General features: G+C 54.8%; 1 protein-coding gene across 2 annotated transcripts in view; it reads right to left on the bottom strand.

Annotated features, from left to right (window-relative positions):
- ZZEF1 (zinc finger ZZ-type and EF-hand domain containing 1) overlaps window positions 1-13342 on the bottom strand; it is a 100994-nt gene that overhangs the window by 20896 nt on the left and 66756 nt on the right. For both annotated transcript variants that reach the window (XM_059379830.1, XM_059379831.1), the window contains exons 33-42: window positions 13205-13334; window positions 11460-11598; window positions 9931-10096; window positions 9043-9305; window positions 7823-7983; window positions 5498-5651; window positions 4047-4186; window positions 3446-3723; window positions 2459-2633; window positions 1800-1932 (exon numbers count right to left, since the gene is read on the bottom strand). In XM_059379830.1, coding sequence (XP_059235813.1) covers window positions 1800-1932; window positions 2459-2633; window positions 3446-3723; window positions 4047-4186; window positions 5498-5651; window positions 7823-7983; window positions 9043-9305; window positions 9931-10096; window positions 11460-11598; window positions 13205-13334 — 1739 coding nt within the window. The remainder of the gene's footprint in view (window positions 1-1799; window positions 1933-2458; window positions 2634-3445; window positions 3724-4046; window positions 4187-5497; window positions 5652-7822; window positions 7984-9042; window positions 9306-9930; window positions 10097-11459; window positions 11599-13204; window positions 13335-13342) is intronic.

Genomic DNA, 13342 nt, shown 5'->3' with positions numbered 1-13342 from the left:
AATGTATTATTTTGAGGTTTATAACACATAGAAGTAAAATGTGTGACAGTAGTAGCATAAGGATGGGGGGACAGAAATATGAAATCTATGTTCCCTCACTGTATGTTAAGTGATAGAATACTGTTTAAAGGTAGACAATGACGAGTTAAAGGTGAATATTATAAACCCTAAAGCAACCACTAAAAAATTAAGAGATAAAGTTAAAAATCAACTGTGGAAATAAATAGAGTCATAAAAACAGAACAAAACTTCAATCCAAAAGCAGTAGGAAAAAAGGAACAACAAATGAGGCAAATAGAAAGCAATCGGGAAAATAGCAGATTTAAACTAAATCCTCTTCATAATTGCATTAAAGCTAAGTAGTCTAAACATCTCAATGAAAAAGCAGAGATCGTCAATGTCAACCTGAATTAAAAAAGAAAATTCCACTACATGCCATCGACAAGAAATCCACTTTAAACGGAAAAACACTTACAGGTTAAAGTGAGAGCATCCAGGGGGCACCTGGGTGGCTCAGGTGGTGAAGCGACTGCCTTCAGCTCAGGTCACAATCCCAGGGTCCTGGGATCAAAGCCCACATCAGGCTCCCTGCTCAGTGGGAAGCCTGCTTCTCTCTCTTTCTCTGCCCTCAACTCACTCTCTCTCTTTCTCACTCTATCTTAAATACATAACTAAAATCTTCAAAAAAAAAAAAAATACACTGATGAGTCTCTTCTGAGACCGTCTAGGAGACAAACGAGAGAAGACACAAGGTACCAAATCCAGGAACGAGAGAAAGCTGCTGCTACCCACTCCGGATGAAGAGGAATCAGAGACCTCAATTTAATCCCTAAATAAAGGGAGACATATACAGTGCTCACGGGTGGTGTTATGATGTCATTTCTCTCCAAACAGACATACAGACTCAGTGGTTCTGAGGGAACTATAGGAACTGACAAGCTGATTCTAAAATTTACACAGAAAAGCAGAGAAACTAGACCAGCCAAAACAGTGCTGACGGAAAAGTAACGAAGTTGGAGAACCTGATTTGGAGACTTAGCATGAATCTATAAATGGTCAGAGAATGTGGTACTCGAGTAAGGACAAATATACAGATTAATCTAATATGACAGAACCCATAAATACACTCTCACACACACACACACACACACACACACACACACACACACACACGTGGGTCAACTAGTCTCCAACAAAGGTGCCGGGATAATTCCGTGGAGAACCAGTCTCATCTGAAACAGTGGAATGTTGACATGCAGCAAAGAGAAAAGACCAAGAGGGAAAAGGAGACCCTTGATGGTCCCTCACGGCACACACAACCATGGCACAGACGGAGCCTAATGCTGACACTGAATGAGCACAGGGTTTCAGAAGCAGAACAGGGCACGTATGGTGACCTACTCCAGGCTCTTCTGGGGTTGGCACTTAGATGTAATTTCGCTGTTCTACTGATCAAGCACGATGAAAGTGACATGAATGGCAGCACAATTACTGAGTTATTTTGCACTCATGTAGCTGACTCCATCATATACTTAGATGGCCCATCAGAAAACAAAACACCAGCCCACGACAACATTAACTGTTCAGACCCTAAAGGTGCCCCCAGAACCTGGGAGCCATATATACAAACTGAGGCATGGCCAGGGCCTTCCAATTTACCCTAATCCCACCACATCACTTTAGAGATAAGGGAAAAGCAGCTCAGGCCATTAAAACTTGTTTTTTTAAAACAACACATGCAGGGCCACGCAGAGATCTGACAGTTTCCTCCTGTTCTTCAAAACAATGAGGCTTAGGACCTGTTTTCCTCTTCCGGGTTTTGACATCAACGATCACAGCCCTGTTCTTCTCTGTGAAGTGCTTCAGGACGATGACGTTATGTGGCTCATTGGCGTTATCCATATACACACAGCGGGTGCCCACGCAGAGAACCTAGAATGTGACAGCGACCAGGAAGGCAACTCAGGAGCACACAGACCCCTGACCAGACCCTCTGGTGGAAACGAGCCCAGCCCCCTCTGCTTGTGCCGCCGACTTCAACAGTGTGCAAGGACGGGCACTCCTGAGTCCAAGGCCTGGTGCATCGGCGGTTTACACACTTGCCGGAGGAAGCCATGTTCTCACGGTCCTCTCTGTCCCAACCATGAGACACGAGGATCAGAAATGAGAGCGAGATGAATGCCAACTGGGGAACAAGGGCACTCTCAAGTCATGTGTGACTCAGTAACTTAGGGACCTGTTACTCAAACTACTGGCTGATAAAACGAACAGCTAAACTGCTAAGAACACAGTCAAACAAACCATCCCACGATCTTGGAAATACACCAATACTGTAAATGCAAATGATGTGGTGAAAGAAAACACCCTCCCAGAGACATGTGCCGAGCCCCCGCTGTGCACACGGAGGGCAGGGAGGCCATGGGACCAGGAGGTGTGGCCCAGCTTCGGAGCCGTGTACCTGCGGGAAGCCGACCAGCACCAGGAGGGTGAAGACGTTGGTGTGCTTCAGCTGGAAAGGCAGCTGCTTGACACAGTGGTCTGTGAAGGTGGCGATGACGTCCCGCCACTGGGGCGTACCGCTGAGCGAGCGCAGGATCTCCGCCATGGAGCACGCCCAGTCCAAGCCCACGCGGCTGGAAGGCAAGAACTCCGTGAGGCAGTAGGGCCGAGGCTCACGCTCGCCCCAGCAGGCCCCCCACGCAGCACTGAGAACCACACACACCTGTGCCCCAGAGCCACACACCCACTCATCTGACAACTCTCAGAATGACACCTCAGGGAACCTCCACACTCAGCATACAGTTAGAGCTGAAAACAGAATCTCTATAAAGGGTCACACACACGTACACACTTGTGCACACTCATGTTTGAGCACAGAAAAAAGACTGGAGGGAAACATATTCAAACAGCACCAGGTGCAGGCCCCTGGCGGCTCCGTTGGTCAGAACCCTGGGGTCGTGGGATCGAGCCCCACATTGGGCTGCACACTAAGCGTGGAGTCTGCTGGGCTGTCTCCCATTACCCTGCCTACACACTCTCACTCTCTCAAATAAATAAAATCTTAAAAAAAAAAAAAAAAAAAAGATGGTGCAGGTGGGGTGACTTTTTTCTCCACTTCCGTTTTTCAAATTTGGTGTTCTGGTCAAGTTACTTTATACCAAAAATAGCCCTAATTTCTTCTACCCCAAAGCCTATGCTTACTGCACCAGGAAAAAACCATCAGAATGAACATCATCGAGAATTCAAGCAGCAGACACTGCAGGACCACACAGCTGTTTTGAGGTGGGTTTCACGGATAATTTCAGCGTTAGCTGACAACTTTGCTAGTAAAACGAATGCTGTTCTCCCAAGAGCGGCCTAGACAATGGCACACTGAACTCAATCAGCAGCCGGACCAGGAGCTTAAAGCAACGAACACCATGGGGGCACAGAGCGCAGGCACTACCTGTCCAGACACACCGCCCCCAAGCTGAAGAGCAGGTGTGTGGTCTTCCAGCCGTCAGGCACAACGGAACTGTCCCCTGAGGCAAACAGGGCGTGCTCGGCGGAGAGGACCGTCACCACCGCGGCATCCACCTCTGCTGGTGAGAGGCGGGCGATCAGCTGGCCGAGGAGCCCCAGTGTGAGGTGGTAGGTCTCGTTCAGGTGGCCTGCATTTGAGATGACAACCTGGAACATGAGTGGGAGGACGCGCTCCAGGGGCATCACGGGCACCGTGGGGTCCTGCCGAGAGAGGGAGAGATGCCAGTTCACCACAGGGTCCACGGGAGCACCCCGGTCAACGCCGTGTCAGTCCACATCCTGGTTAAACCTGGCCGGGGCCGAAGGGCCCGCACCATATCCTTCATCGGCAGCCACGCACAATCAGGTGGAAACAGACACTCCAGGCATCACCCTCTGACCCAACCTCTCACTGATTATGCTTCTCTCGGGGACACACAGGTGATATGAACACGTGGTTTCAGTACACAGCTTTCCAAAAAACACATTTTTTCCACAAATACCACCACCCTCTTCCAAAAAAGAAAACACCATTTGTCTCATACCAACTTTAAGGGAGGTAACATGGCCGCTAGCAACCCCAGAATCCTCTTCTGGGAGCACTCAGCAAACACCTGTTCGGGGCTTGCAGGAACCGCTTTCTCCTCGAGGGGCTTCTGAGACAACACGCCCGCATTTTCAGCATCTGTGAGGGAAAACATCACACCTCCAGATGTTGCCAGCTTCTCTGAGTGAGCAAACAGGCAAGTCTACTGCGGCCTGTCCCCGCACTGCCAGAGAACACCCCGGCGCATTGCTGAACCCGCCCCGCTCCAGGAGGGTGACCATGACCATCGGAGGTGAATGCGGAGCCCCACCCCAGCCTCCCAACTCGCCCCTCCCCACCGACCTGCTCTTCAGCCTTCCAGCCACCTTTAGTGCCCACACAGCCACCCACTGGTTTCCATGATGTGCCCCCCTCCTGGGTGCAGGCATACCCGAAGCACCCACAGCCACAGCTGGAGCACGGCAGGGGCCCGGGGAGCATCCGAGGGAGGAACTGAGTCCATCCGGACCAGGATGCCGAGGCTGGCGTGGACCAGAGCAGACTGGGCCTGCCCAGGGTGGCCAGACTGCCGCCCGGAAGGCAGAAGAACACGCGCTACACAGAGGGCCATCGGTCCCTTCTGAGAACCGGCCGCACATGGGGCAGGAGGCCAGGTGCTCGGCTCTGCCTCCCTCACAGAGCAGGCGGCTGGGACAGAAGCTGCCTCCCAGGCTGCCCTGAGGAGGACACGCTCTAGCACCTCCCTCTCTGGGCTCCTCCATCTCCCTGAAACACAGCTCTGAGCGCAACACTGCTAGCCCGACAGGGAGCTCCGGGCCCCCAGAGCACAGCGACCCAGAGCTCCCCCAGGGCGCCACCCCTTCGTGCCTGTGAATGGACTCTCCCCTGTGTTTTCCTGGGCGTTTCCCACTCTGGGATCTTCTCTCGTGCTGTTCCCTCTGCCCAGAAAGCCCTTCCCACAGCGGATCCTGGCGCAGCTAAAGTCCCTCGCAGCCCAACCTTCACAAGGCTTTCTGGGGATGCCGTCCGTTCCTGTTAGACACCATCGCCACCTGCACCCACCCACCCCTCTCCTGTGGACAGAGTCACATTCCAGCCTACAGTTACCCGTAGCTTGGTCCACACCCTCCCCACCAGACTGCAGGCTCCGTGAGGGCAGGAGCTACACGTCTGTCTGACTTGGTCCCTGTCGCACTCCCATAGCCCAGCATGGTGCTTGGCACACAGAAGGCACTCAGAAAACTCAGGAATAACGAGGTAGGAAAGCAGGAAAAGTGAAGGAAAGGCAACTTTCGAAGCGTGATCACTACTGTCAGATACAAAGCTGAGAAACCGCGATTTCTCGCGGCTGTGAGCCAATTTCAGGCTGTGTGCCACAGACCGCTCAGGGATGGGTCTGTGTGCGATCTAAGACAAAAAAGAGATCAAGGTCATGATGCGAGTCTCCACCTGGACGCCTGGGAGCTGTGCCTCCATCCGCAGGTGAGTTGGAAGCCTGAGTCTGGCACAGAGGACCCTTCGCCAATGACACGCCTTCTTCGTCTGCCTTACTTGCCTGCTTGCTGTCTAAAGGCCCGACTTCCTCTGGACCATCTCTCTTGCCCTGGAAACAAAAGGTAAAGGAATTTAGGTTTCTTCTACAAAAGTTGCCTCATTACTGCTGTGATACAATTTGCATAATCATTGGCCAGTCTTTATAGACTAAATTACTTTTAAATTCCACAAGATAATGTCCCTCATTTCCGATGACAAATCTATGCTCTACTAAGACACTAGTCACTGTATCCATTCTCCAGGCATCTCGAAACGCCCCTGCGGCACAGCCTGCAGTCCCGTCACCCACAACCCCCGAGACAATACTCTACTATCTTCCACTTAGCCTTTAGAAACCACGTACGGAAAGTTCTCCCGGGAAGAAGAAAACAGCAAAGGCGTGGAGCTCTTTCTAGCTTACTGAGCCAGCCCACACCTGTGGGAGCTTTATTTTGGCAAGGAGCTTTGTTAAAGGGACTCCTGCTGGAGTGGGGAAGCTTTCTTAGGCTTGAGAGTTGGGCAGTGAGGTGCCCAGGTTGGCAGGATGACAGCCCTTGGGCCAGGGAAAGTCTCCATGATGAGCCTGAAACCTCTTTCTGCAAGAAAAACTGAGGAAATGCTCAAAGGAAAAGGCAGATCAGGATGCAGAAGGCAGGCAGAAGAAGCTTCCACTGGCCAAACATGGGACAGTTTCAGCATCAAAATACTTCCTGAAAAGTAGCAGATTTTAAAGATTTTATTTTTTATTTTTTTATTCATTTGAGACAGAGAGAGAGAATGAGAGAGAGAGCAGAAGCAGGGGGAGTGGCAGAGGGAGAAGCAGGTTCTCTGCTAAGCAGAAAGCCCGATGCAGGGCTTGACCCCAGGACCCTGGAGTCCTGACTTGAGCCGAAGGCAAACACTTAACGACTGAGCCCCCAGGCACCCCAGAAGATTTTATTCTTAAATAAGCTCTACGCCAAGATGGACTTCGAACCCACAAGCCCGAGATCAAGAGTCGTGTGCGCTACAGACTGAGCTTTCAACCCACAGAGCGAGACAAGCCACCCCGGTTGCTGGGGTCCGAGCTGATCTAAGTGGACACACGGGGAGCAGAGTGCTCCCAGGCAGCAGATATGCTAGGGGCTCGGAGGGCGACAGCACTGTGTCCAGGCTCAGGGGCGATGGCTGCCTCTGCTGACAATGTCCTCCCTGCCACCACCGTGTGTGGGTAGTTAGAGTGCCACCCGGACAAGGGGTCTTGTGGTCAGGACGGCAGCACGCGGGACTGGGCTGAGGCCAGTGCTGCCTCTCTGGCTGAATGAGGCTGGCACAAGTCTCCAGTTGTCGCCAGCCATCTCTGCCTCTGTCTTCCCCTAAGCACAACGGGATCCCAGTGAGCCACCAGTACCACATGGGGGATCCATGAACTAGCCAACATGACAGAGACAGGGGACGGAAACATGGGCCACTCCTCAGGCCAAGGCAGGGGTGCCCGCAGCACCACCTCAAGCCTCGGAGGCGGCCTCCCAGAAGCCACGCTGTGCTCTAGCACAAAGCCAACTTTAAAACTGTGCTCACAGGCGGCACCCGCATGCAGGAAGGAAGGCTTTTCTTCCACTTCCGCAGGTGTGTGCAAACCACCGTTGTCTGTTGGGTAGGCAGAAAGCACTCGGGATTACCTGCCTGCTGCCCACTATAAGAACTCCGGAGCACTTGGGGGGCTCAGCCAGTAAAGCATCTGGCTCTAGGTCTCGGCTCAGGTTGTGATCTCAGGGTTGTGAGATCAATCCCTGCATCAGACTCAGCGCTGGTCATGGAGTCTACCTGGGAGTCCGTCTCCCTCCCCCACCTCCCCTGACCCCCACGCACACATACTCTCTCTGAGAAAATAAAAGCTTCGCATATACAGTGTGCGCCATGGGCCAGGAACTAATCTCCTGGGGTATAGGATCTTCCTTCCTGTAATCCCACCAGAAGGCGGTAACAGGAGCGGTTGACGCTGGCGGGGAACATACAACAGACACTGTTTAAGCATTTTATGCACAGATGCTCGCTGCGGAACACGACACCTCATGGAAGAGGTACCAGTGTTCAGCCCACCTCACAGATGGGAAAGTAGAGTGAAAGGACGGCAGTCACATGCCGAGGACCTGACAGAGCAGGGACTGGAGCCCACAGTCCAGGCCATGAGTCCGTGGCCCTAGCCTCACCGCCCTGCACATGGCTCCCCATCCTGCGCAGTAACACACACAGACGTACATGGCAGAGCACAGAAGGGCCTGCGTGCAACGGGTCCTCCACAGCACGGACAGCTCTGTCCTCCTCCAGTGCACGGCTGGGCACAGTGACAGGTGGGGCCCAGCGGTCTGGACCAGATTCCCCATCCGGCAGTATACCGAGAAGACACAGAGTTTTCAGACCTATGTGGGCAGCGAGAGAGCGGTCACAGACTTTAGAATGAGGTCATTTTGTGAAAATGCCGTAAATCCCTACATGGAGAGATGGCTGGATTTCCACAAAGCAAACCAACGCACTCCCAGTAGAACCCTCCCTGGCTGTCTACATCTCCTTGGCTCCTGGCGTCAGGCACCAGACGTCTGAGGACCGAGAACACACGTGCTTCGGGAGCAGCAGAAACCCAGGACACAAGAGGACTGTCCACTCAGAAACCCTAACAGGACAATTCCATAGTGGCCCCCGACAACTCCATGTCTATGTCCCCACTGGCGAGCCTGGGAGCTCTGGCACCGCCCATGTGTGGCCCCACATGGGCCTCATGTCCCCACCATCCTGGAACAGGGAGCCCCGTACTTTGAGAGGGACTCAAACAGCTCCGAAGTGCTGCATGCACACTACGCTCCCCCGGGAAAGTCAAAGATGTTGCAATATTTCGTCAAACGACTCTAGTTCCACGGACTCTAGCTCTCTCACAGAGAACGCGGTTATGTGGAACAAACCTGCACCCCAGGTAAAAATGACGTTCCTCTGGCAAAGCTAAGACCGCCAGGATCAAATACCAAATTCCACATCCACAGACATTAAGAGCGTTAGTTATTACTTTTTCTTTTTTTTTTTTTAAAGGTTTTATTATTTATTTGACAGAGAGAGATCACAAGTAGGCAGAGAGGCAGACAGAGAGAGAGAGAGGAGGAAGCAGGCTCCCTGCTGAGCAGAGAGCCCGATGTGGGACTCGATCCCAGGACCCTGAGATCATGACCTGAGCCGAAGGCAGCAGCTTAACCCACTGAGCCACCCAGGCGACCCATTACTTTTTCTTTTTGACCGTCGTGTGACTATCTTAGAGAAACTAAATGCATTTCTGCGCCACAGCTCGTCTCAGACACAGGCGGGCATCTGGCATGGCTCGCAGGCAGGGGAGCGCCTGCTGCAGGAAGCGGGCCAGGCTGCCCGGAAGCAGAAACGGTGTCTCCTTCCGGCACGAGCAGCGGGGCTGGCCAGTCCCCGCGGGAGGACAGTACCTTTTCCCTGGTGGGCCTGCATCAGACAGTCCCCAGCGAGCTGCAGGCATTGGCTGCGCAGGGCGCTGGCGCTGCTGTGCTCCCGGGGGCCCAGCCTCTCCCCAGCCGCGTCCTCCCCGCTGGCCAGGTGTGCGCTGTAGAGTGCCAGGGCAGCGAACAGCAGCCAGGCGTAGTTGTGGACGTACGGCTGGATGAGCCTCTGCCGGTCGCTGATGCGGATGGTCACCATCGGGTGGGCCGTGACGCTGTGCGTGGGCAAGTGGCTGCAAAGGCAAGATGTGTTCATGGCCGACTAGCCTCCGTGAGGGCGTGAAGAAAGCCGGGCCTCGGCGGTGTGCGTGGTCCCACAGTGTGCAGGGACCTCCGAGGCTGGGAGAACTGAACATCTCAACACAGAGGAATGAACCAACAAAAACAATGGACTAGCGCTGCAAGGTTTCACACACACACACACCCCACCACCAACAGGCAAAACACTGTCTACAGAAACTGGTGGGGGCAGGGGGGATTCCTCACTGTGGAATTCTGCCAGTATGACAATACCGCTTTGGTAATGTGAAAAAATGCTCATCGTTTTTAGAGGTGGCCACGCAGTATGTACAAGGAAAACGACCGAAAGTCTGCGATTTGCTTTAAAGCCCTTTAGCAAAGAGGAAAAAAGAACATGTTAATCACGCAGAGCAAAATCTTCATAGCTGTTGAGTCTGGATAACGACTATACAGGGGTTCCGGGTCCTCATCTCCTGAGCTGTGGGTACGTCTGAAATCTGTTAGAGCCAAAAGGCTTTCACCACACACACACAACACACACACACACACACTCGTACGCACGCACACACGCACGCATGCCCAGACAGTGTCCTGCGGCCGAAAGTCACAAGAGCGTACCCATAGGAGTATTTCTTTGCCGCGTAGCACCCGTAGCAGAGATCAAAGTCATCACACACATTACAGTTCATCCTCCTGCCGATGATCAAACCCTGGCAGTGGTCACAGGTGAACTCCATGCTGACCATCTCGTGGTCGTCTCCATGGCCCTCGGGCTTCACCCCGCCTAGAAAAGAACACAAGGCTGAGGTGGCTTGGGCGCAGGCTCTCAGCGGTGCTCACTTCCAAACACGCACCGACCCAGAAGCAAGGCTCTGCCAGGTTACTGCTCAGGACGTCAAGGGCCATAGGCACTGTCTGGAGACCAGGGCGCTCTGCCCAGGGGCTCTGAGCACACAACTGCTCAGCCATGGTAGCGTGGACCGCCACCGTCTCCCAGCGCCACTGAGTGTGACGGGACGTACCACCAGTTCCCAGCACGACCACCATCTGGCAGAAACAAGTCCACGTGCCCATGGATGAGCTGCCTCCCATGCAACCTGCACTCTGACAAACATCAGGCATCTGCTGTGTGTTCCTCTCAACCAACACTGAGGAGTGACCAGGGTTTTGTTCTTACCTCTTCATTCCAGAATCACAGAGGAAAGCAGATTCCACTACCTCAAACCCCGTGAGGGAGGAACCGTGCTTGTGCCCCATGTGGTCCCAGCCTAACAGAGCTCTGCACCTGCCGCCCACTCCTCGCACCGGGCCCACTTCTGCTCCGGCTGCCGAGAACCTGGTCACTGCTGTGACCGACTCCCTGAGGGAGCTCCTGGGAGGCCAGAGCCTCCTTCCTGCAGCAGCTCTCTGAGGATGTCACCACCCCACTATGTACAGGTCCGCTCAAGGGCCTCAGCCAACTGCCCCAGAGCCCAGCTGTGGGCCCCGGCGGTCTGAGCACTTTGACCTGGACACACCAGCGATACTCAGGCCTCCGTCCACAGACGGGCTCCGTGCCAGAAGGGGATGCATGGCCTTTACACCCCCCAGCTCTGACTTTCTTCAGGGACCAATCCACATCACGCCTTCCACCTCCTCGCCCAGCTTCCCTCCACAGCGAAGGTTACCTCTCCCAAACTTTTCTAGAACACTCCATATCCCACCTCCGTAACTCAGCACGCACACCCTTGTCCTGGGGCACTGCCCAGACGGGTGCTGGATCTTTCCCAACCGGACCACGCACACACAGCACTCAGCCTACTCACAACTACCTACCCGCCACACCTCAACACTGACACGCCAAGATCGGTCAAAAGTTCCGAGGTCTGCTTTTGTGCGGGGCCTCGGACTCCTTGTACACTCTGCCTGGTCCAGAGAGAACCACCCTCTGGAACTCAGCTGAAGGGCCCTTCGGCACCCGTTTGTGCACAGAGTCCCGACGCCCAGCAGGGTGGTGGGCAGAGGGACGTTAGACACCAGGGCGCGGGTACCTGGGACTTGTCCGCAGCAGACGGAGAGCAGCCCAGGCAGTATCTCCCCGAGCAGCAGGCAAACAAATGACATGGGCCCGGGGCCCGGCCCGGGGGTCCCTTGGGCACAGTACGCACCTAGGAAGCAGGTCTTGCAGAGATCCATGTCGCTGCACTGCAGACATCGGTAGCGGTGCCAGGGCGCAATCTCGTCACAGCCATCACACGAGATGTCCACGTTGAGCAGGTCACAGTAGCGAGCAATGAACATGTGCATCTGTAGGGTGAAATGTAGGCCATTAGCCAAGACACTCCGACACGGCCACGACCCATCAGTCACCTTACACTTCACCACCCACTCCGCGCGGCCCTGGGCCAGGGTGAGAAGAGGGTATCGCTCGGTGTCAACGCGGGAATCCCCTCGAGTGACCACACAGAGGGCAGCTGCTCTGATAACCGAGTCAGGGGCTGAGAAAACCCTGCGAGGCACCAACAGCAGTCAGGAAGGTCCCGGAGGTGACTCCATGTTGAGACCTGAGGGCAGACAGGTACCAATGGGTCTGGGTAAGGGCAGTAGGCACACCAGACAAAACTCGTAGCACGTTCTACACAAGGCAACGAGAAGCCAGGATGGTGGCCCCTAGGACTGGCAGTAACTCAGGTCCTGGGTGTAGAAGGCAGCACAGAGCAGGGGAAAACTGGATCACATGATCACTCTTGAGCGTTGTAGAAAGTTCCTCTGGCTACTGATGGAGAATGGACTGAAGGAGGCAAGACCACATTCAGGGAGACCAGACATGAGAGGGGCTGTCACAGCGGCCCCACGACGGGCTCAGGGTGACATGGCACTGTGAGTAAGAGGGCAGAGAAAGGCAGGCATGCCCGAGAGGCATGAAGGAGACAGAGGAGTGGCACCTCGGGGATGGAGTGGACGCGGAGCAGATGCAGGGTCGCAGAAAGCAGTGCTCGAGAGCAACACCCAGATCTCTAGCTCGGACACTCAGCCAGACAGGGCAGCGCTCAAAGACACAGAGACGCTGCCTCAAGAGCACTGTTTTCGCTGGCGCTTAAAGGGGAAACCTTTTGGGGGACAGCAAGAGTGCCGCCCTGAGCAAGCAAGCTTCATGGAAGGTAGCGGCAGGCCTAGGTGCAGGTCCTCCACACAGCCCGGAAGATGGGCAACGACTCACTAAGCGGCGGGACCATAGCCAACCAAGCGGACAGGCCCCATCAGCCCCCGGGGAGACACTAACGCACCAGAGAGGAAAACGCCCCGTCCGAGCACAGCAGAGGTGCTCCGGGAGCCAAGTTGCTGGCACACAGGAGGCATGTGTTGCTAACAAAAGGAATGACTCTGAGGCAGGAGATGCACCATATGGTGGTGTCGGGGCAACACCTCGTGTGGGGACGGACATGGCAGTCTAACTGCTCGGAGCCTCTGGGCGTCTGAACCACGAGACTCGGGCTGTGTGTGCACGTGGCGGTTCCCGTGCTCTGCGGACAGCCTGGGATGGACACGGGGCTCCACGTTACTCGCCTACAGGAAGAGAGCGTTCTACCCGAGGACGCCGGAGCCCAGGCCTTCAGCAACTCTCTCACCGTAAATTAATACGCCGGCGCCTCCTGTTCCACTTCAGCGCCACGAGCCCACGCTCGGAGAGTCTAGCTCTACAGGAGGGAGCCGCGCGCTCGGAGTCCGGCCAGTACGGGGTTCAGGCCCCCCACTCCCCACCCCGGTCTCCAGAGCAGAGTCGGAGACAGCTGCCTTCCAGGCTGCGCACTGCCACCGGACCTCCCCTGGACACAGCCCACTGGCATCCCCCCTGCAGACGCTCCTCTCCACACTCCCAGTCACTTCCAATCACCCCACTGAGAGGGCTTACTTTCCTCTGCTTCTCCGGCTCTTCCTGGGCTATTTTTTCATACCAGGCCTCAAACATGCCGTCCTGACACTCGTCCATCCATTCTGAATTCTGCTTGGCATCGGTAAGCTCATCATCCTCACTCCACTGGCTGAAAGG

This window comes from Mustela nigripes, chromosome 16, assembly GCF_022355385.1.
Source record: "Mustela nigripes isolate SB6536 chromosome 16, MUSNIG.SB6536, whole genome shotgun sequence".
In the NCBI taxonomy this organism is placed as follows: Eukaryota; Metazoa; Chordata; class Mammalia; order Carnivora; family Mustelidae; genus Mustela; species Mustela nigripes.
This window is presented reverse-complemented; position numbering and strand designations above follow the sequence as displayed.